Below are 24,523 nucleotides of genomic sequence, written 5' to 3' on the forward strand. Positions count from 1 at the left end.
TCTTTGGCTTTGGAAGCCAAATTTTGCCCTAATTTTAGGGAATCTAAGATTAGATTAACCCAAAAACAACTTTAATAGCATTATCATGGACAAGAGGAAGAGGTGAATATAATTTTACTATTGTCCTCTTCCATGCATAGCAGGGATAACTTTTAAAAAGACCTTATCCATTTTGCACTTTGATAGGCGTGTATAGTGGTGTACTGGTGTATTTCCCCAAAGTCTTTAAAAAAAGCCCATTGTTCACTTTATGTGAAAGTAAAAATTTACTTTAAACAGCAAATTAATACATCCAAACTCCAGAGTGAAGGAAAGGTTATCACAACATACACACGTACACACACAAAGAAAAAAAAGGAGTGAATACAATTATTAATTTCTCAAAGATTGAAGATATTGACATTAATTCACATGAATTGGATGTGAGTAATCAATGTCCAGTGAGTTCTGATAGTTGCCTAGTCAGGCAGTATTTCTAAGAATGAATTCATATGCGAGTGAATTCAGTTGAAAACACAGAGTATAATTCTTGCAGTTGGTGTTCTTGGGACACAATTGTAGTGTCCCTACCTCTGAGCCAGGAGGCTTCAATCAAGTTCCACTTGGTTCAGAGATGCCATCATAACATCTCTGAACAGATTGATTAGAAAATATCTATAATTCTTGTGGACTGAAATTGAGTTCACTTTTCAGACGAAATGCAGAGGTCTCCCTAGAAATCAAGATTTCAAAAGAGGTTGAGACTAACAACACATTGTTAGCCAAGCCTGGAGTTGATATGTTGTTTTCTATCTTGATGATAAAAGTAGGTTGAGCAAAGAGGCCAAACATGTAGAATTAAAACAATACAAAAAAACACAATTTTTTTTTGACTGGTGTTCCTCAATGAGTCCCCATGATTAAGTAAATGACATTGATGCACTGAGTGTGTTGTAGCAAATACCAGTGAGGAGCATTAGCACCAAATTAGGCATAATGATTTTAATAGTTTTCCTTTAAAGTGAACCCAGTTGAAGAAGACACATTCTCTGTGGCTCCTTTGAGTGGGTTTGGTGAAAATGACTGCACAATGCAAGGGTGACATTCCAGAAGGAGGATGAGTTAGCTTTTGTTCACTGAAAGTTTCTAGAAAGTTCATTCTGTGTCTGATAACCATCTTAAATCCAACAACTGTCCATTTAGAAAAATAATGAACAAGGGAATATACGTTGCTCTTTTTTTAAAAAAAATCTTCATCCTTTCTGGGCATTACAAATACCTTTAACATAATAAAATGCTTCACAGGAGCATTCTAAAATACACCATATGGTAAAACAACATGAGATAATGATTACACGAGATGATTAAAAACTTAGACAAAGAGATAGGTTTTCTAAGCAGTATTTTAAAAGTGCTGAGGGATGTAAAGTAGTGTTGGGAGAGAATTCCAGTGCTTATAGTTTAAGCAACTGAAAGCACAGTCACCAATGAATAAGCAATTAAAACAGATGTTGAAGGGGCCAGAATTAAATGTGTGCCTCAGATGGTTATAGAACTCGTTCAGATTACATATATGTGGAAGAGCTGGAAATGTGTTGCTGGAAAAGCGCAGCAGGTCAGGCAGCATCCAGGGAAAAGGAGAATCGACGTTTCGGGCATAAGCCCTTCTTCAGGAATGGGGAAAGTTTGTCCAGCAGGCTAAGATAAAAGGTAGGGAGGAGGGACTTAGGAGAGGGGCGTCAGAAATGTGATAGGTGGAAAGAGGTCAAGGTGAGGGTGATAGGTCAGACTGGGGTGGGGGCGGAGAGGTCGGGAAGAAGATCTCAGGTTAGGAAGGCGGTGCTGAATTTAATGGATTTGACTGAGACAGGGTGGGGGGAGGGGAAATGAGGAAACTGGTGAAATCCGAGTTCATCCCTTGTGGTTGGAGGGTTCCTAGCCGGAAGATGAGGCGTTCTTCCTCCAACCGTCGTTTTGTTGTGGTCTGACAATGGAGGAGTCCAAAGACCTGCATATCCTTGGTGGAGTGGGTGGGGGAATTGAAATGTTGAGCTACAGGGTGGTTGGGTTGGTTGGTCCGGGTGTCCCAGAGGTGTTCTCTGAAACGCTCCGCAAGTAGCTGGCCTGTCTCCCCAATATAGAGGAGGCCACATCGGGTGCAGAGGATGCAATAGATGATATGTGTGGAGGTGCAGGTGAATCTGTGGCGGATATGGAAGTTTTCTTTGGGGCCTTGGAGTGAGGTGAGGGGGGAGGTGTGGGCGCAAGTCTTGCACCTCCTGCGGTTGCAGGGGAAGGTGCCGGGAGTGGAGGTTGGGTTGGTGGGGGGTGTGGATCTGACGAGGGAGTCACGGAGGGAGTGGTCTTTACGGAATGCTGATAGGGGAGGGGAGGGAAATATATCCTTGGTGGTGGGGTCTTTACGGAATGCTGATAGGGGAGGGGAGGGAAATATATACGGAAACCACCATCAAGGATATATTTCCCTCCCCTCCCCTATCAGCATTCCGTAAAGACCACTCCCTCCGTGACTCCCTTGTCAGATCCACACCCCCCACCAACCCAACCTCCACTCCCGGCACCTTCCCCTGCAACCGCAGGAGGTGCAAGACTTGCGCCCACACCTCCCTCCAAGGCCCCAAAGGAAACTTCCATATCCGCCACAGATTCACCTGCACCTCCACACATATCATCTATTGCATCCTCTGCACCCGATGTGGCCTCCTCTATATTGGGGAGACAGGCCGGCTACTTGCGGAGCGTTTCAGAGAACACCTCTGGGACACCTGGACCAACCAACCCAACCACCCTGTAGCTCAACATTTCAATTCCCCCTCCCACTCCACCAAGGATATGCAGGTCTTTGGACTCCTCCATCGTCAGACCACAACAAAACGACGGTTGGAGGAAGAACGCCTCATCTTCCGGCTAGGAACCCTCCAACCACAAGGGATGAACTCGGATTTCACCAGTTTCCTCATTTCCCCTCCCCCCACCCTGTCTCAGTCAAATCCATCAAATTCAGCACCGCCTTCCTAACCTGCAATCTTCTTCCCGACCTCTCCGCCCCCACCCCAGTCTGACCTATCACCCTCACCTTGACCTCTTTCCGCCTATCACATTTCCGACGCCCCTCTCCCAAGTCCCTCCTCCCTACCTTTTATCTTAGCCTGCTGGACAAACTTTCCCCATTTCTGAAGAAGGGCTTATGCCCGAATCGTCGATTCTCCTGTTCCCTGGATGCTGCCTGACCTGCTGCGCTTTTCCAGCAACACATTTCCAGCTCTGATCTCCAGCATCTGCAGACCTCACTTTCTCCTATATGTGGAAGAGCCAGACAGTAATCAGGGATTTGAGATTGGTCTAACCTAGGGAATTAACACAAGACAAACCTCATGAACAAGGAAGTTGTAACTTGGCTTGAAGGCACTAGATTTGTAAAAAGGAAATAAAGCTAATTAATGATGGTGGATGAGCAGTGGAATGGCACCAATTAATTGAAAAGCAGATTTTCAGTCACTGCTCAGATTCATAAAAGTTTTGAGGATGAATCAAAGGGCTGCTAGTGCTCCAAGAAGGCTTATTGACTTTAAACAAACAAAGGAATTATTGCAGCATAAATGCCACCTCAATAAAATCCTTAAGTTTTATTTACGATATTTGGATTTGTGTATTGTAGGAACATATCCCTGAATGGCCTCACAATAGTTTCTTGAAGTTCTGACAATTAGTAGTAGTAATTTCCTTATGCTTTCTCACTGCAGAGGCATACATCTGAAGGGTTAACAAAGTCCACTTCGCAGTAACCCGTTATTGGATTAAATGTGGCCATGCCCCAACTCTCATTCTGTTTAAAAGCATGATTATCATATAGAACAAAGGCTTACAAAATTGAAAGGAAACATAGTCCAGAGGGAAAGCGATGGACAAGTAGCATATTTACTCCTGGTCATTGCTACGGGAAACATTTGACATAGATGGAGGTGGCACTGAAGCGAAAATGATCATTATCGTCAACCCCCATCAAAATGGAAACTCTAACAAGATTAGAAATTGGTTATTTTATTCAGTGAATTGAAACAAATTATTTTGGGGTTCAAGGTGTTTGTCTAGTTTTTTTCACTATTGGATTTAGAAGTCTTAAGAATATCCACTTTGTATCTGTTGAGTGATAGAAAACATGGACAAATAATCTAAGTAACAAAGAGTGATGGACTTCACAATGTGTCAAATTTCTCATTATCTCAAAGGAAAGACCTCAATAAAAATTCTAGAAGACTTGATCTAGTTAGTATTGCAGGTTATTGCTGACCTGAATACTGAAACCAAACTGAACTGAATTAGGTAGGATTCAGTAAATGCCAGCAACACTTGGGGCAAATTGTAGTTTGCAAGATGTGATGGAAATGGAAATGCAACTAATTCTCTATTTACAAGCCAATGAATCAGTAAAATGCATTTATCATTAATTTTCTCCATCATCTCCCAAGACAGATGGATGACATACAAGTATCACATCTAATTAATAAAAATATCTTTATTCAATTACTGTTTACTTTTATTAAACTTAATAGTTCTTCTGATTATATCTTACAAGTTTAGGGTTTTGACATATGCATGGCCTGCAGTGTTTCACTAATAATATTGTCCTCTGACCTATGTGGTTTGTATTTGCTGAAAGTGTCTGAAAATACTGAAATTGGGAATGAAGTTAAACTTTTGTGACAGAAACCGAGTGCTTGAGCAGAGCAAAGTTCCCATTGTTAATGTCCAACTGTGTTGCTTTTCTCCAGATTTTAAACACCACATTTGTGTTTACTTTGCCCATCCTGTGGATAAAATGCCATAGTCTGCTTTCTCACAATATTTGCAATTTTACAGTAAATTTCCCATATATCTGTTACACTTACATTTTAGCTGCTGTTGAACTCCCTGCGTCAGCACAGTGTCAGTCAATTGACTGCAAGATACACGATTGGCTGGTCACCATATGTTAATGATTTATTATCCTTCACATTGATAGTATTGGGCCCTACTCAATTTTGAGCTACAAAAACTGATCCATCTACCTAGCTAGATGCCCTAGCCTGATCCAATTGTTAGTTGTCAGAAAGTCAATGCTTCAAGCTCCACCATTATTGGATTTAGGATACTTGAGAATATCCACATTAATATCCATATCTTCTACAAACCCACCGACTCCCACAGCTACCTGGATTACACCTCTTCCCACCCTACCTCTTGCAAAAATGCCATCCCGTATTCCCAATTCCTCCGCCTCCGCCGTATCTGCTCCCAGGAGGAGCGGTTCCACCATGGAACACACCAGATGGCCTCCTTCTTTAGAGACCGCAATTTCCCTTCCCACATGGTTAAAGATGCCCTCCAACGCATCTCATCCACATCCCGCACCTCCGCCTTCAGACCCAACCCCTCCAACCGCAACAAGGACAGAACGCCCCTGGTGCTCACCTTCCACCCTACCAACCTTCGCATAAACCAAATCATCCGCCGACATTTCCGCCACCTCCAAACAGACCCCACCACCAGGGATATATTTCCCTCCCCACCCCTCTCCGCCTTCCGCAAAGACCGTTCCCTCCGTGACTACCTGGTCAGGTCCACGCCCCACTACGACCCACCCTCCCATCCTGGCACTTTCCCCTGCCACCGCAGGAACTGTAAAACCTGCGCCCACACCTCCTCCCTCACCTCTATCCAAGGCCCCAAAGGAGCTTTCCACATCCATCAAAGTTTTACCTGCACATCCACTAATATCATCTATTGTATCTGTTGCTCCCGATGCGGTCTCCTCTACATTGGGGAGACTGGGCGCCTCCGAGCAGAGCGCTTTAGGGAACATCTCCGAGACACCCGCACCAACCAAATCGCCCAGTGGCTCAACATTTCAACTCCCCCTCCCACTCTGCCGAGGATATGGAGGTGCTGGGCCTCCTCCACCGCCGCTCCCTCACCACCAGACGCCTGGAGGAAGAACGCCTCATCTTCCGCCTCGGAACACTTCAACCCCAGGGCATCAATGTGGATTTCAACAGTTTCCTCATTTCCCCTTCCCCCACCTCATCCTAGCTTCTAACCTCCAGAAACTCGATCCCCTGACCTGTCCGGACTTGTCCGACTTGCCCAGCTCCTTTTCCACCTATCCACTCCACCCTCTCCTCCCTGACCTATCACCTTCATCTCCTTCCCCACTGACCTATTGTACTCTATGCCACTCTCTCCCCACCCCCACCCTCCTCTAGCTTATCTCTCCACGCTTCAGGCTCTCTGCCTTTATTCCTGATGAAGGGCTTTTGCCCGAAACGTCGATTTTGCCTGTCCTCGGATGCTGCCTGAATTGCTGTGCTCTTCCAGCACCACTGATCCAGAATCTGGTTTCCAGCATCTGCAGTCATTGTTTTTACCTTACCTAATATCCACATTAAATCTGTTGATTTAAAAATAATGGAGTGATCAAATTCACATGTTAAATTTCTCATTGTCTCAAAGGAAAGACCTCAATAAAAAATCTAGAAGACTTGGTCTATTTTATTTAGTATTGCATTTGATCATGTTATCTATACAACCACTTCACTCTGTTGAGAAGCTGTTGTTGCATTTTCCAAAGTATTGGCTTTCTGATACCTCTTGGATAGATGTAAACAACCTTTACAAAAAAAAAGATCTGGAGAAAGAAGCAATGGTTTATGTTGAGGTTTGTCCTGAGCAGCTCTGATGTAGGTCTTGGTGTTCTATGGGCTGTTCTCTGAGACACACTGAGTCAAACATCAACTGTGCCTGGAGGATCATCAGCTGATTGAAAGATGCTCTTTGGCCTTCCCAAAGCCTGTTGGTCTTCCAGTGCAAAGAGTTGTCCTCAATCAAATGTTCCAAACTGGTACATTTCCATGGTCTAGGACTATGTGCTGAGGGATGCTCGAAAGCTTGGGACAGTCACTGCAAAGGCACAATGGGAAAAGGTCATTGTCCAAAGTCTTTCAGCAATAATGTACTGAGCAACTGAAAATTTATAGAACCCCTTGAGCTGGATGTCGTGAAATAATTAAAAAACCATCATTGGATAAGAATGAGCATAGATAGTTAATCTTGCAAATTTTGAAATTGAAATGAGGCACCAGAGAGTGTCAAATGTTCAACTGAGAAAAGTGCGTGTTTTATTGTATCTTCTATATCATTTGAAATACTTTGTATTGTACATTTTAATGTTTGGCAAAAATATTCCTTTGGTACTAATCGGAATAACCATTTTTCTTCAAATAATCAACAAAAACAACTCATTTCACATTTATGAGATCTTGCTCTGCACAAATTCCCTATTGTGTTTGCCTACCATAGCAATAGCTATTGCAATTTACAATCTATTGGCTGTCAGTGTGTATTGACATGCTACATAAAAAAGTTTTTGTTTTGAGATTAACCATTACAATTCTAAAATATACAAAAGGCAATTCATTTCAGGCTAACTTCTGTTTAACATATCTTCCAGTCTGCAAAGAATCCTTGCCTTACAGCAATTACACTCTTATTAATCACAAGTTGTATTCATCTACTGCCTTAAATGGGACGGGTAACTTAAATAACTTCGCTTTTGCAGAGGAATGTTCAGGAAAATAACTCTGACCCATAAATATAACAGCACACCCTCTGACAAATCACAACTAATGCCTTTAGAGATCCAGTCAGAGGATTATAATAGCTGGACATTCAGCCCTTCCACTTGATTTTCTACTGAGTTTGATCTGTACCTCCCTCTACCCAGCCATCTTAATGCCATAAGTCTTAATACCTTCCCATAACAAATATTTATTGGTTTACTCAACTAACACCTCATCTGTGTGATTAGATTAGGGTAGATTAGGTTATCTACACAGTGTTCCGAAGAGTAACCAACGCATAACCATTTCCCTCTGACTAATGCACCTAACACTATGGGCAATTTAGCAAGGCCAGTTCATCTAACCTGCACATCTTTGGACTGTGGGAGGAAACCGGAGCACCTGGAGGAAACCCACGCAGACACAGGGAGAATATGCAAACTCCATACAGACAGTCACCTACGTGGGAATCGAACCCGGGTCCCTGACGCAGTGTGTTCTCAGATGGATGCACAAGTCTCTAAGCTACTATTTTGAAGATGACTAGGAGAATTCTTCCCAGAGTCCAAACTTTACCTTTCAGAGAGATCAGGTTATCTAGCTATTAACTCATTGATTTTTATGAGAGCTTGCTCTGCACAAACTAAATACTGCATTCCTCTCCATGATTACTGACTACACTTTAAAAGATGTATTTCAATGACAATGAACATATTTTAGAATGCCCAGGAGTTAGTGAAAAATACTAGATAAGTGCAGATGGTATTTACCTTGGTAAGTATCATTGATGAAAATGTGTTGCTGGAAAAGCGCAGCAGGTCAGGCAGCATCCAAGGAACAGGAGAATCGACGTTTTGGGCATAAGCCCTTCTTCAGAAACGTCGATTCCCCTGTTCCTTGGATGCTGCCTGACCTGCTGCGCTTTTCCAGCAACACATTTTCAGCTCTGATCTCCAGCATCTGCAGTCCTCACTTTCTCCTCTAAGTATCATTGACAAATGGGTGAACTAAACCTTCTGTACAAATCTCTGCATTATGTGTTGGTGTAAATACTAAAAACAAAAGGAAATATTACATTCTCAAAATGTTATAAAGCAGTCAAGAAAATGACACACTGAAGCTGGAAAATATCTATTAACTTCAATCCTTTTGGTTTGATTCCTTCATTAGGTGTATCGGAATGGTCAGAGCACTGGAGAAGTTCTCATCTATATTAACATGAAGGCCATAGAGAAAGAGTCAGGAAATGACAAATTCATGATGGAAAGAGTAAGTAGTGTTTTTTTTTGCTGGAGAAAAGAAACATTTTAAAAAGTATAAAAATAATAATAATAATTTTCATTTAACCAAACTTACAGCAATTTTTACTTATTTAGTCATCTGGAAAACAGACAGGTCTGGATTCATTGCTGGGATATATTCTACCTTATGTTACACTCCACTGAAGTCAACAAAATTACATTCAACATAGTGTAAACAACTGTACTACACCATTCCGAGTTCCCCACTAAAACAAAAGCCACCTTTTCAAACTTTGTTTAGCCTCAATTGTTAGTCAACAGTTCCATACTTCTGAAATTGGTTTGTTTCATGTCAATCAATAAAAAGCTGAGAAGTCACACTAGCCACATGCTCCCAATACAATAGGAAACACATTTCATTGGTCTTCATATCCTCTCAGCATACTTAGGTTACTCCCCTATGACATCTACTCAAAAACATGCCTTGATAAATAATTACATATGATTCACTTATACGTGATGTCCTCCAGAAATATTTAAATAATTTAAAGTTTTAAATTTGTGGAACAATAAAAAAATGATGGCAATTTTAAGATCTAAATTATTTCTGTTTCAACTATGCTTCCATTTTTGACTGTTTGTATGGGAAAGTAAGGCTCCAAAAGTAGCTGACCTTGGTAAATTAAAAATTACAGATTGGTAACAGCACATTTAGCTCATTGTGCATTTACCAACTCAAGAATAATTCAGCTAATCCTATTCCCTCACCATTCTCATGAGCTTGGTAATTCTTTTCATCAAATAATAATCCTTTTGAAAGCTATTGTTGAATCTGCTACCAATACTCTTATACAGTCTATTCCAGATCTTAACCATTTGCTGAGTAAAAGTGGCTTTCCTCACATCCCTTTAGACTGTTTCGCCAATTACCTTAAATTGGTGGCTGTTTTAAAATGGTTTCTCACCAATTACGAAGTCCCAAAATATTAAACCTCCATCAAATTTCTACTCAACTTTCTTTTTCAGAAGAACAACAATCCCAGATCCTTCAGTCTTTCATTCCAGGAGCCATTCTCATGTCTATTTTCCTTATCGTCTGTAACCATTTCATATCGTTCCCAAAACACTGATGCCCAGAATTGGAAATAATACATTTCAACCGTTCACTATAATTTCCACGCTATAAGACTCATTACTCCAGCAACCCAAAATGCTTTATTAACCAGCCCTGCAACTTTTATGTCGACATAACCACTCTTTCTTTTCTGAAATAAAATCCTGCTGCTTTTGCATCCTGTTTAGAAATGGGTATTGGTATTTGTCTCTAATTGCAATCGGGGTTTTACCAACTGTGTTAGAAACCCAATTTGCATATTTAACTCACTGCTCGCTCATTTGTGGAGCTGCCTCATTATTGCTTCGGGTGTTCATGGAGCTCATCAATTACTTAGCCACCCGTTATTCAGACTAGAAACCAACGACTGGTCGGTTAGTGGCCCCGAATCTTCATTTTTTTTCTCTTTGTACGTACATTAGTTTTGAAGGGAAACAAAAACAATAGAGGGCAAGTGTAATGCGGGCAACTGATGATTGTAGTGAACAATATGCAGTCTGTCACCAGTGCAGGAGTAGGGGTCAGACCAATGCTAATACAGTTGCACCACCTGCTGGTTAAAAAGTCTGTGTTCTGGTTTGGTTTCTTACATGATAAACAATTCAATTATTCACACTTGCCGAACACTCTTTTGAACTTAATTAATATGTTAGAATTCCACTTGCACAAGATCTGAAACTATTTTTTTCAAATCATTCTTTCCTTTACGATCCTGTCCTAGTTGCTACAGATGATTTGTCAACGGCTCCAGTGCTCATCCGGCTATCACGCTTCAGGTCTCAACCTTAGTCCTACGCGGTTGTTTGATGAAAATGGGCAAGAAATAAAAAATCCCCTTTTCCTTGAAAATGATCAAAAGGTTTGGGTGTCTTACGGAGAAGACTACAGGTAAAATGAAAATGCACTTGCTATCTCTGTGATCTCAGGCTGACCTTCCTTGTTGGTTATCTTGTGGGAAAGGAACCATCCCAGGTAATAACTGTTTCACTTCATCCCTGGGATTTTTTTTCCCTTTCTGAGGTTTTGTCTCCAGACATACCTGGGGAGTGTGACATCTCTGTCTGACTAGCTTTATCTATAAAGCTCTGTCATAGTTTCTGATGTCTGTTTGTCAGCACCGCGAGAAGGAATTTTTCATGTTTGAACAGTCACCTTAATGATGGCAGATGGAAACACTCCAGGGGGTACAGCCCATCATCTTGTCGTCGTTGTGGGCTGTTCTGACCTGGTCCCCAGCATTCGTGTTTTGTCCACTTTTAAGCTGAAATGGACAGTAATTGAAAAGTACCTTAAGTGAATTTTATCAAACCCTCTGACAACGCAGTCCCCGCTGTTTGTGCTGCTCCCAATACTGTCTTAACCTCTTATGTACCAGTGACAAAAACAAAATAGAATGAAAAATAGATAGGACTTCCATTCCCTGTGGGGGTTTTTTTCTCTGAAGTGAGGGACAGAAGTACAACAATGTGTTTCACGAGTCCTTCCATGAAAGACTAAGATAAATCAACTCGACACAAATTAACACAAGACAGCAAATGGCTTGACAAACTGGAACTAAAGCTGCAAATTTGACATATTGGTTTTAAAGACCGGTGTTTGAACTGAAATAAAACATAAGTTTTCTGGAATTGTGTTCATTTGTTTTCCAAACTTCCAGCAAGTTTTGTTTTAAAACTGATATCGATTCATCTCGTTTGAATTTCTGCATCCTGCTGAAAATGCAGATTTTGTTTCGGGGAGTATTTACAACTAGCAAAGAATGAACAGCACAATTTTTATTTGCATATTAAACCAAAAACAATCCGTACGGTTTATTTTCATTCTGACTGGAAATTAGTAAATTTGATGTGTCCCATTGCTACTTAGGTGGTAAACTGAACGGGCAGAACGAAACTTGGGTGGGTTTTGTAATGTGCAGACGATACATCCCATGGTTTATCACCTTAAAACTGGTCTCATTGGAAATTTCTTCCCTTTCTTAAAAAAAATTGAAACTGATAAGTTAATTAACTGAGGGAATATGTTAAGACTAAATACTGGTTTCATGAAGGGCATCTCGAAACTATTAGCATCACTGTGGCATTGCACAGAAATGATCTGTTGATGGATTTTGTCATGTTGTAAATGGGAGAGGGACATTAAATAATACCTTGGAATGAATGGTGGTGAGCCTTTGAGTAAATGCAAACCTTCATCAGGTGAAGTATTATACCTGACTTATTTATACCTGACATTTATTTATAAACACAGGTTGTGACATTGTATCGTTTCAATTTGGCACTTCTTTCAGTCCCTCTTTCAGAGTGTAGTATGAATGCTACCCCTAGATGGCACACAGTGCAGAAAGAAATCTGGCATCATTCTCAAGCAACAGAAAGAGGCTGCCTGGACCGAAAATAAAGTCCCCTAGGACAAAATAAAAAGAGTTCATTTTATTTTGAAGTTGACCTCTGTTTGGTTCAGGGCTCACTCCTCCCTTGTCTCCCCAGATGCCTTGTCAGCAGTAGACATGCACAGCCACTTCTTGGAACCTGTCCTATCATTGGCCAGGTGGTTGGCCACATCTGTGCATGCTCATTGGCCATATTGCTTTATGGATAATCATTCCAACCAGATATTTTAAAGAATAATGCCCTTTACCACTAAGCTTAAGATGAGAATTTTTGATTTCTCCCTGAAGCTGTATTAAAGAAATCATAGAATCTCTACAGTGCAGAAAGAGGCCATTCGGCCCATCAAGTCCACACTGATCTTCTGCAGAGCATCCGACCCCCTGGATACTAAAGACAATTTTAGCATAGCCAATCCACCTAGCCTGAACATCTTTGTACGGTGGGAGGAAACTGCAGCACCCACAGGAAGTCCATGTAGACACCAGAAGAACGTGCAAACTCTACATTGGCAGTCACCCAAGTCTGGAATTGAATTTGGTTCCATGGTGCTGTGAGGCAGCAGTGCTAAGCACTATGCTACCCTCATGAGCTTAATGTGTACATTTTTTTTGTTGATGTTCCTCTGGTTTACTTCTAGAATTAATAGAATTCTAGGAACAAGAATCATTGACCACCCTGAATCTCTCTGCCATTTAATGAGGTCATGGCTGATCTGTAACTCAACCCTATATACCTGCCTTAGCCACATAATTCTTTAATATTTCTAAAAAAAGTCTTTCAATCTCAATTTCATAATTAATTGACACAAGATCAACTATTGTTTGCAGAGTAGAATTCCAAACAACTACCATCCTTCAAATTTTGAAGTGTTTTCTAACTTCAAATCAGAAAGGGCTTTATCCAATTGTTAGGATACATTTCCTAGTCTAAGATTCTGTAACCTGTGGAAATAGGCCACGTAAGAAAGAATGTATATGTTCTCCTTGATATCTTGAAAATTTCAATCAAAACACTCAAACGTCTAGATTTTAGGGTATATAATCCTTGTTTGTGTATTTTTTTAAAAAAAATTAATCATTGAAATCCAGATAGGTTTGCCCTCCAAAGCCAATATCTCCTTCCTAATTTGTTGTGCAGAGACTGAACACCGTACTCCCAGAACTGGTGTGACAAGGGCTGAGTACAACTGCAGAACAACCTCAAACTCCTGGTATCCTAGTTCACGAGATAGAAAGTGCAGTCATCTTCTATACTTTTCAATTTGCCTTTCTGTCCAAGTCATTTTAACCTGTTTGTGTGGGCCCCAAACTTTTCACCAATTGAAAAGTACTCTGATCTATATTCTAGACTTTCAACCAATGACATTATGATAAATTCAAAAATTATTGGAGTAGCAGAGTTCCCATTCAATGCAAGGTAGAATTTGAACTGTTTAATAAAAGTAACTTCATTGTAATATATAGTGCATAATGTATTATTCTGCTGCTAAAATTAATTGGATTTTAAATCAGCTAGTCTCTTTAAGTGTACGGGGACTAAAGGTTGTGAATGGACATGCCTTGAAGGTCAAGTAAACTACTTGCCGTTAGACATATGCTAAAATCAGCGATACTCTAAAAGCCTGTTTTGGGTGTGACAAATTTGCATGCAAAACACCTAAAGGGTTAAAACGTTTTTCTATATATGAGCATTATTTTTGTACAATGTGTGTACTTCTAATGAAGGGATGGAGCTGTAATCAAAGTTAATTTGTCATAAAAAGCATGGCATAATGTCTAATTTTACAAATTAGATCATGCGTTAATTTGAAAGCATGAATGGTTCATTTTTTGGAATTATGTATATACTTTTATTCCAATTAGCCACCCATGACAACCATACAATATGTAGTGCAATTATATTGGAAGGAGTGTAAAATAGTCAAGCAAGAGACATACAATGATAAAAAAAAATCCTCGGGCATGGTCCTGTGGTAAAATTAATGTAGAAGCCATTGGAAACTTTATAAGTAATTATTTCAATTACTTTGCCATTTAATCAACTTTTCTAAAATTGGGTTTTTTTGGGGTCATTAATTATAAATGCTTGTTTTAAACATATAAATAATTGGAATCAGAGACTGTTAAAAATGATGGAGTTGAATCTTTTATAAAATAACATTTGCATGGTCATTGGAGTTAATTGTCTTAATATTTTTCCTTCTGTGAAATAAAATAAACCTGGCAATTACTTGTTGCTGTCTATTTTACAGGAGCATCTGCAAACCATTCCTGTGTGTGAGATTTGACCGGGTAATAGGAGTTATCGAGCAGGACCAGAAGGTGGTTTATAAAACTTCTCTGGAATATAATGGTCCCTTAACTGGCATGGAAAAGTATGATACTTTAACACATTTTAGCCAATATCTCAGACTTCCCTTTTTACATTGAGATACTCTTTTAAATGAATTACAGTCTTACGTTTAAAAGCCATTTCATAGAGACCCTCTCACTACTTGCATGAAGCTCATGAGTCATGCTTGAAATTGGTCTGGGAATATCTCAAGATCCCGTTACAGAAACATTAAAACATTTAGACAAGGTTTTACAATACTGCTGTGCTTTTGTAAATGCGAAAGCTCCATTACAAACATTCACAGGGGAGGGTAGTTAGGTATAAACATTGAAATTATGAGTGGGGTAAGCAATTTGGCCTTCAAGCCTGGTCACATATTCAGTAATATCATGGCTGATTTGATTGTGATCTCACCTACACTTTCCAGTCTGTACATCATAACCCTTGCCTGCCTTGTCTGTCAAAAATCTATTTAACACACCCTTGAAAAAGTATAATAACCCAGCCTTCTCGATTCTCTGTGGAAGAGAATTCCATATTCTAATGACCCTCTGAGATACAAAGTCTTTCCTCATTTGTCTTAAAAGGGACTCATCTTATTTTTAAACTATGTCCTCTAGTTATAGTTTCTCCCACAGGAGGATATTTTTGTTTATATAAATTCATGGGATGTAGGTGTTGCTGGCTAAGCCAGTATTTAATTCCCACTCCTTTTGAGAAGATGGTGATGAGCGACCTTCTTTAATTACATGTTCATAATGTACTGTGCATAACACTATTTAAGAGCAGATCAGAGGTGTTGAGGGTTCACCTGTTAGCATGGATAGAGGATTGGTGAACTAATACAAGACAACATTCAGATAAAGGGGGCATTTTCAGGTTGGCAACATGTAACTAGTGGGGTGGCAGAGGTATCAGTGCTGGCACCACAATTATTTACAATACATATTAATGACTTGAATGATGGAAGTGAGTGCTCTTGTCAAGTTTGCAGGTGGCAAAATAGATGGGAAAGCAAATGATGTGGATGACCGAATCTACAGAGAAGTATAGACAGCATAAGTGAGTGGGCAAAAATCTGGTAGATGAAATATAATGTGGGAATACATCTGAGAATTTGCAATTTGGCAGGAAGCATTGAAGAACTGAATATTATTTAAATAAGGAAAGACTGCAGAAAGCTGCAGCACAGAAGAATTTGGGACGGTCCTTGTGTGTGAATAACAAAAAGTTGTATCCAAGTTCAACTGGTAATAGGGAAAGCAATTATGGAATGTTGGCCTTTATTTCAAAGGGAATGGAGAATAAAATTAAGGAGGTGTTATACACCTGGAATGCCGTGAACAGTTTTGGTCACTTTATCTAAGAAAACATATACTGGCATTGAAGGCAGTCCAGCGGGTTTTCACTAGGTGCATTCTGTGTACCGAGGGAGTTCCTTATTAGGAGAGGTTGAGTAAGTTGAGTTTGTACTGTTGTAGTTTGAATGAATGAGAGGTGACCTTATTGAAATCACACCTGATCTTAGGAGGCTTGACATGTTAGATGTGGAACAGTTATTTCCCTTAATGGCTGTCAAGCTGGGGCATTAAGTACATTCAAGGCTGAGGTAGACCAATTTTTAATCATTAAGTATTTTGGATACACCTGTAGTGCTGCCAGGGAGGGAATTCCAGGAGTTTGAATCTGCAACAATGAAGAAAAACCCATAAGTTCCAAGTCAGGTTATCATGTGGTTATGAGGGAAACTTGTAGGTAGTGGCTTTCATTTGTACTTGCTTCCCTTTTCCTTCCAGGTGGTAGTGGTTGTGTGTTGAGAAGATGCTGTTAGAGTAGTTGAGTTAAAACAGTGCACCGTGTGGATGGTGCACATTGCTGTCACTGTGCATTGGTGATGAAGGGAGAGAATGTTGAAGTTGGTGGATGTTGTGTCCCGAATGGTGGAGAACATTTTTTTGTTGGAGCTATGCTCGTGCAGGCAAGTGATGAGTATACCATCATGTTCCCAGCTTGTGCGTTATAGGTTTTGCAGAGTCAGTAAATTACTCACCATAAAACACCCAGACTCTGACCTGCTCTTCGAGCTGCAATGTTTATATGACTGGTCTAGTTCAGTTTCTGGACAATGTTAACCACTAGAATGTTAAGAGTAAAGGATTCAATGATGGTGATTGGTCCAAGGGGTGGGTTATGGTCAGCCAGCACTGTCCTACTAAATTATTGTGGAGGGCAGGTGAAGGTCAGTTGTGGGTTTCATCAATGGTGGTCAGAGATGGGGGCAGGAGGACCTGGGGGGGGGGGGGATGTGGGTGACTTATCTCAGGACAATTCAAGAAGTCCAGGGGAAGGTGAGTAGATCCAGGGTCTGGGTAAGCCTTGACAGCCCTTAGATGTGGAACAGTTATTTCCCTAACATGTCAAGCCTCCTAAGAATAGGGGTGATTTCAACAAGGTCGCCTCTCATTCATTCAAACTACAACAGTACAACCTCAACTTACTCAACCTCTCCTAATAAGGAACTCCCTCGGTACACAGAATCAACCTAGTGAAATGTCGCTGGACTACCTTCAATGCCAGTATATGTGACCAAAACCATTCACAGCATTCCAGGTGTGTAAGACCTCCTTAATTTTATTCTCCATTCCCTTTGAAATAAAGACCAACATCCCATACTTGCTTTCCCTATTACCAGTTGAACTTGGATACTGGTATGCTGGGGGAATGGGTATCAGGATATTGTGTATTTGCAGTTACTGGGTACAACATAATTAACAAGAGGGTATCACTATTACTCTTGCCTCTCCATGAGCAGTGTGTAAGTCAAAAAAGGGCATAAGAACTTCCAGAGTCAGGAGCATGTGAAGTTAAAGGGAGGCATCTTGATAGCTATGTAAGAGGGCTTAATTGAAACTGGGGGCTGAAGGGAGAGTCTGAAGGGCCACTGGGGCCAAGGGATAGTCACACAGAAATGAATGTGAAGAATGTCGGGGGATGGGGGTGGGCATGGAATTGGTAAGTCATAGATGGTGTGAAAGTCACTCACTGTCCTGAATGCTAATTTGAAACTGCACAGTAAGTTCATGGAGCTGCATGAGAAGTCAGGAGCAAGTTCTTGTTTTCTTTTGGAAGGCAGCACTTTCAATATTCGTTTTAAGGCACGGCAAGGGGCAGTTGCAACAATCATGCTTTCACTGGTTAAACAATACGACTTTGCTGTCTTCAGTTCTTGCTTCATGTGGAGGTTAGAGGATGATCTTGGATGTTGCATGGTACTCAAGTTATTCAGCTTTGAATGCATTTATGGGGATGTGAAATACAAGTCATGTAATCTAGTTTGTTAGTAGAGCCATCTAGTTGACAGGAATCCTGAGAGAACTCCTTCCTTGATGTGTGCCCCTTCAATGCTTTAGAATGCACAGACTGTTAAGCTACCTTGATACGCTTGAAAATCCTGTTTGACAGCATTTAACTTTGCACTTTGTATAGCTTTTCTGCATGCTGTTGGGCTGTGAGGGAATGTGGATATCTTCCAGCCCTGAATATTACTGCAGTTTCTTAATGCTCATGCAAAAGAATTACCTTTCCCTTCTGAGATGTGTGGATTCATCACTGATTTCACAGCCATCCATAAGATGGTTATAAGTACATGATTTCTGCAGGAGAAAGTGAGGACTGCAGATGCTGGAGATCAGAGCTGAAAATGTGTTGCTGGAAAGCGCAGCAGGTCAGGCAGCATCCAAGGAGCAGGAGAATCGACGTTTCGGGCATGAGCCCTTCTTCAGGGCTCATGCCCGAAACGTCGATTCTCCTGCTCCTTGGATGCTGCCTGACCTGCTGCGCTTTTCCAGCAACACATTTTCAGCTATGATTTCTGCAGGCCAGACTCTGGCAAATTCCCCTAGACATTGCCTTTAGCACTTACTTCAACCATATTAAAATACAATGCCTTGGCTATATCCTCAAAACTAAGTTTCAAGGATTTGTGATTTATCAGCTCTGTACAGTCAAGGAGTTGGATGGTTGTGAGAGATGAGCATTGCCTGGCAACTGCAAAATCTTGCATCGATGGACTGTGTGAAGAGGCTCCTCATCTCTCGTGTGTAACATAAACAAATACTACATCAAAAATAGTACCACAGCTAACATTAATAATCCACATCAAAATCTATTTCCAATTCTATAGCCGTCACATCACCTAAGTGCCTTTTTTTCTCTCCTTCCCATTACATCTTGGCGCAGACCACAAGTGCCCACAGTTGAGGTGGAGGGAGCCAACTGTGGTTGGCCCTGTGACTTGGATTGTTGGTTCCCAGGCCCTTTTCGGTTTAGAGGGCTCAGGCCTACTGACAGACTCCTGCCCAGATGTAGGCTCATATATCCACTTGTATTGCTGCAGACAGGGAGTAATTGAAGGAATGGGGCACCTCTGGAGTACCTTGAAGAGATTTCTGGACTCTTGCATTTTGTGTTATGATCCCAGGTGATAATGATACTGGACAAACTAGATCCCAGTGTAAGACTTGGCTTGATAGATCATAAGTTTTAATTTATTACATGATTGTAAGTCATTCAACATATTTACACAAAGCTACCAATGATCTTTTAACAAAGTAACAAGTTTATTGCACCAAAGAAAAAACAAAATTATGTACATGTGAGACAGTTTAGAAATATCTTAGCATAATTAGCAAGAAGAAAAGTCCAACCCAGTTCCTAACAATATCCTTTGCAGATATTCAATTCCGAGACTTCTTTCCAATATTGAGGTCCTGACTTCCTGATGCTAGGAGATTTCTACAAAGTCTCTCAAACTGGAGATTCCACAAATTAAACTCTTCCACTCTGGAGAGTTCTACACAAAAATCAAACTACCCTTCAGCTAGGACAAGTATGGTCTTCTGAAGAGAATACCTGATCATTCTGAACGGACCTCAAATTAAGAGTGGTCCCCGACCATTTAGTTTTTTCTTGTAATAAAATTCAGCACTGTATGCACTCCATCCATTAAAAGCACAGAAATCCTGAAAGGCAATTAAATTTAAGTCACATCCTTTCTTGGAGATTATGTTAGTTCACCATTCCAAATGACTTCCAGCTGTCTGCAGGTTAAGCATATCAATTAGGGCTGAGAACAAGGCATTTCATCTGGCAGTCCTGAGTGTCAGAGACCTTGTGCATGTCTCCTGTAAATGACTTTGGATGAGTCTGTATAGACTCAATATATTGTGCTGCCTGATCTAATCTAAATAGAGTACCCAATAAGGTGAAGGTCCCTGTATAGGTGGAAAGTTCCTTCCTGGTACATCCTATGAAGATTTACAGACTACCTCAAAGATAGAGATGTCAGTGGGGAATGTATACTGTGTCCTCTTGCTTTGAGGCTCCTGGGTGCTGCTACATAAGAGAAGCAACTAGTCAGAGAAGATAGATAAAAGTTTATGCAGAATATGAATGAGTTGATGCTGGTGGTAATTGGAAAGGAGCATAGCACAGTAAAGTTTATTGGATTAGTTGCCTATCGGTGTCTCGCCATTAGCAAAAGTAGTCCTGGTTGTCCGTGGCCTATATTTTCATAGGGCTGTGATGTTAGTCATGGCCCTGACTGTATTGGCCCCCTCAGCTAGGTTTTGGGCCAATTTTTCCTGCAATGAGACAAAGGAATGGATTCAGTATGTAATTTTGCACAAGCATGAGTTACGGTGAGATATGTGGAATGAGTGAGTACCAAGTTCAGAAAGTGGGAACATTTTGGAAAATTGTAGGTAATGAGGCTTGTGAGTGCTTCAATGGATGTGATGCTGGGGTTGTGTGTCACCCTTGGTGAGAAATGTCCAATGGCAGAGTTAATGAGTTAGTATGTGGAAGTAAAGAGAAGATTGTACTTCTTCCTCCTTCAGAGTTCAGAAAATTATTGAACTTCTTGCAGCATTGCGGGCCATCTCTCTCACATTGGAGACTGTTCTAACCTGTGCTGCTATCTCTGCCCAGGCTGACTGGGTCTGATGCTGTGGCTTCTTATTACAGGCATCAGCTTAAAAAGGGCTAACATCTTTTCTCTCTGTTACCTCATCTAACAGAAAGTGAGGAGTGAGCTTCTGTACATTTTTGTTAGAATTTAGGGACATCTCAATGTAGAGGCTAGCCCCTAACTTGCAGCTTTGAAAGTAGATTAGATCAGATTAGATTCCCTAGATTGTGGAAACAGGCCCTTTGGCCCAACAAGTCCACACGACCCTCTGAAGAGCAATCCACCCAGACCCATTCCCCTACGTTCACCCCTGACTAATGCACCTAACACAACTTAGCAACTTAGCATGGCCAATTCACCTAACCTGCACATCTTTGGACAATGGGAGGAAACTGGAGCACCCGGAGGAAACCCACGTGGACATGGTGAGAATGTGCAAACTCCACACAGACAGTTGCCCGAGGTGGGAATTGAATCCGGATCCCTGGCACTGTACCCTATACCTGAAATATAGACTCTCCTGCCTCCTCGGATGTTGCCTGACCCCTGCTGTGCTTTTCCAGTGCCACACTTTTTTTGACTCTGCTTTTTCCCACAGGGGTATTCTGGGAGAATTTCTCCTAAATCAGCCTAAGCCAGGAGCAGTGCCAATTGTCTCTACGTTATATCAACAATGCTCACAAAATTCTGCAATCTCATGAACCCGGATGCTAACCTCAGTAGGATAAGGATGGCAGTGAAAAGTGTGTGTCCCTGAATTGCAGGAGGTAGAAGTTAGTTGTGTTCTCTCTGATTAGAGGAAAGCAGTAGAGTATTTACATGGTTTTCAGTCTCATTGGCTTCCCCATAGATGCCAACTACAACAGACATGTGGCTTTGTGGCACTGCATCTAACTGTTAAGATGTACCACAACCCAAAGGTTGCCAATTCAAGAATGTGCAGTTGGTGTGTGACTCTGCTCAATGTACCATGCTGATGAATGTCTGACAGCTGTCATGATGCCTTTATTCTGTTCCACTCTGCTGCACCCCCGGTATTTGAACAATCCTGTTGAGCCAGAGGGTGACTGCTGAATGGCAAGGGCTATTCCCCTAACATCAGACTCATGACTTCAGAGCACAACTCAATCAGACATGGCCAAAATGTATCCAATGGCTGCTGAACACCCACATGAAATATCTTAGAGCAGAAAACTTAGGTGCTGAAGAAACTCTTCTGCTGCTTGGATCACTCTGGAGTACTCCTACAGTACACTGAGGTGTTTTCCATTTTGTGGTGGTTTACTGTCTTCGTCACAATAATGGTCTTAATGCAAAGTGGCTGTTCACAATGCAGGAAATAACTTAATCTACATTCAGTTTGTTTTTGCAAGTGAAAATACACCTGCACTTTCTCATCATCACAATCTTCAAGCTGACCTTTCACGACATAATTGTGCACTTCACTGAGCATTGCTTCTTTGCTTCTTCCTTGTACTTTCACTTATCTCTCCAGCTGATTCCGACACGTCACTTGTGTATTTAAAATAACTCACTGGTAATTCATTGACTTGAGATGAATCTGTATTCATGGAAAATGTTGAAAGAATAACTGTTTGCATCATATACTGGCATATAATATTTGATATAGTACTGATAGTAACTTTTAACATTTGGCTCTCTTTCTCAAAGACCACTTTATCCCTTTCTTAGTACGTTCTCAGTGTCAGCTGTATTTTTATTCATCCCTTTCATAAATAGCTCAGCCTTATTTAATTATAACTAATTTCTTCCCACAAGGGTGATATAGTTTCTTCTATGGCTGCAAGTAATAGAATGCATCATTATAATGCGCAGTAATGCCAACTTGACCTTGTACTAAAATATTGTTATTGGAATAAATATTCAGTTTCACTCCACTTTGTATAAAGAACTGACTTAGAGACCTTGTATTCTCTTTCTGAGATATGGGGCACTGCAGCTGTATTAATGAGGAAAGTAAATTGTGAATCTTTGAATATTTTTACAGCGGGCGCTGGAATTATATCATCAGCTCTTTTACCATCATTCAAATCAACTGTATTTTAATTAGTTGAGAACAATTAAGTCTTCCTACTCTAAAGTCAATTTCTGTTTCCATATCTATCTTTTAATAAATTTTGAGTATTGTTGCATTCCAGAAACAGCGTTATATCTAGCACAACCTTGGGGCAAGCTGTAACCTGGAGCTTCATACTTATTACTGTTTGCTCTAATGCTAATAACATCTGGATGTGAGATACCTTTGCCAAAAGGGTAGCCATTCGAATAGAAATGGTTGATATATAGAGAAAGATCTTGGGGTCCAAGTACGTAGCTCTCTGAAAATGGCATCACAAGTGGATAAGGTGATAAAGAAGACATAAGGCATGCTAGCCTTCATCAATTAGGGTATTCAGTATAAAAAGTTGATAAGTCATGTTGCAGCTGTATGGAACTTTGGTTAAGCCATGTTGGAATATTGTGTGCATTTCTGGTCCACAAGCTATAGAAAGGACGTAAAGGCTTTAGAAAGGGTGCAAAAGAGGTTCACCAGGATATTGCCTGGAATGGAGTGTATTAACTAGAAGGAGAGATTAGACAAACTTGGATTATTTACAGTAGAGCATCGGAGGCTGATGGTGACCTTATAGAAGTATATAAAATTATTAGAAGCATGAATAGGGTAGGTCTTTGCAGTCTTTTTCCCAGGGTGGAAATACGTGAGAGATATATGCGAGGAATTTTTTCTTTTACAGAGGGTGGTAGGTGCCTGAACATACTGTTGAAGAGGTGGTAGAAGCAATACCTTAACAAACTTTAAAAGGCATTTAGACAGACACTAGAATGGGCAGGGTTTGGAGGGATATGGACCATATGTGCAGGCTGATGGTATTATTTTAGAATGGCATCATAGTTGGCACTGACATGGTGGGCTAAAAGACCTGTTCCTGTGCTATGCTGTTCTATATTTCGTGATTGGCGGCTACCGAGGCAATGGTGGTATCTGGATATCTGCCTCCGAGTGTGAACTTGGCAGTTGTGGACTGGATCTCACCAATATCCAATGATCTGCTCCTGCCAGCTCAAGAGATGAACGTCTTTGCACTTTGCAATCATTTCTTTCTTCCATTGCTATAATTATGGTCTCTCTACACTTCTCCTTTTAAGTCAGTTTATTGGCTTTGCTTAACAACCTGACTTCTTTTTTGTTCCTGAGGCTACAAGTATGTTCAATAAGTGCACACCATACCCACAATGATGAGGATATTTCTTTTAATTTGTAATGTAATCTACAACCATCTTCCTTAGCAATCAGTTCCTTCCACAGAAAGCAACTCTCAGTGCCATCTCACTCTTAGATGTCCTAATATAAACTAGATTCTCAATAATTTCAGCATGGTCCTTGTTATTGGAATCTTCTGGGTACCATGAGAAAGAAACCACCTCAAATACATTTGTGAGGAAGACATTTGACTGTTTGCTTGCTTAATCTAAGTCACTGATGTATATTGCAAACAGTTGAGGCAGCATCACAGACCCCTAAGGGATTCTTTACCACCAATGCATCCTCTCTCAGGCTGACAAGCAAAAACCTCTATTAACAAAACATCTCTCAGGTCCCCAGCAAGAATCCCATCTTGCCATCTGGAATTCTATTTGAAAATGCAACAAGGTTCTCCCAATGTTGAGAAAAGCTTTGCCCAACCTTCCACGTAATTCAATCCAGTTTTCTCACTGTAATCCACATCATTCAGCCCCCCCGAATAATATTTCACCTTTGATCTCTTCATCTAAGTCATTCATATAGATTGCAAATAGTTGAACGTTGCAGAACTCCATTGATTATACACTAATAGTTTGTCTGTCCCAACTTGTTG

The 24,523-nt window shown here is 40.7% G+C and overlaps 1 protein-coding gene across 2 annotated transcripts in view; it reads left to right on the top strand.

Moving 5' to 3' along the window:
- The window catches only part of LOC122557702 (doublecortin domain-containing protein 1-like), a 554,199-nt gene that overhangs the window by 245,107 nt on the left and 284,569 nt on the right, over window positions 1–24,523 (top strand). For both annotated transcript variants that reach the window (XR_015760126.1, XM_087996361.1), the window contains exons 11-13: window positions 8,766–8,864; window positions 10,672–10,838; window positions 14,595–14,717. Coding sequence is in view for 1 of the 2 variants with exons in the window: in XM_087996361.1 (XP_087852487.1) it covers window positions 8,766–8,864; window positions 10,672–10,838; window positions 14,595–14,717 (389 nt within the window). In the remaining variant the exon portion in view is untranslated. The remainder of the gene's footprint in view (window positions 1–8,765; window positions 8,865–10,671; window positions 10,839–14,594; window positions 14,718–24,523) is intronic.

This window comes from Chiloscyllium plagiosum, unplaced genomic scaffold, assembly GCF_037043375.1.
Source record: "Chiloscyllium plagiosum isolate Xiang-an unplaced genomic scaffold, Cpla_swu_hap1 HiC_scaffold_18, whole genome shotgun sequence".
Taxonomy (NCBI): domain Eukaryota; kingdom Metazoa; phylum Chordata; class Chondrichthyes; order Orectolobiformes; family Hemiscylliidae; genus Chiloscyllium; species Chiloscyllium plagiosum.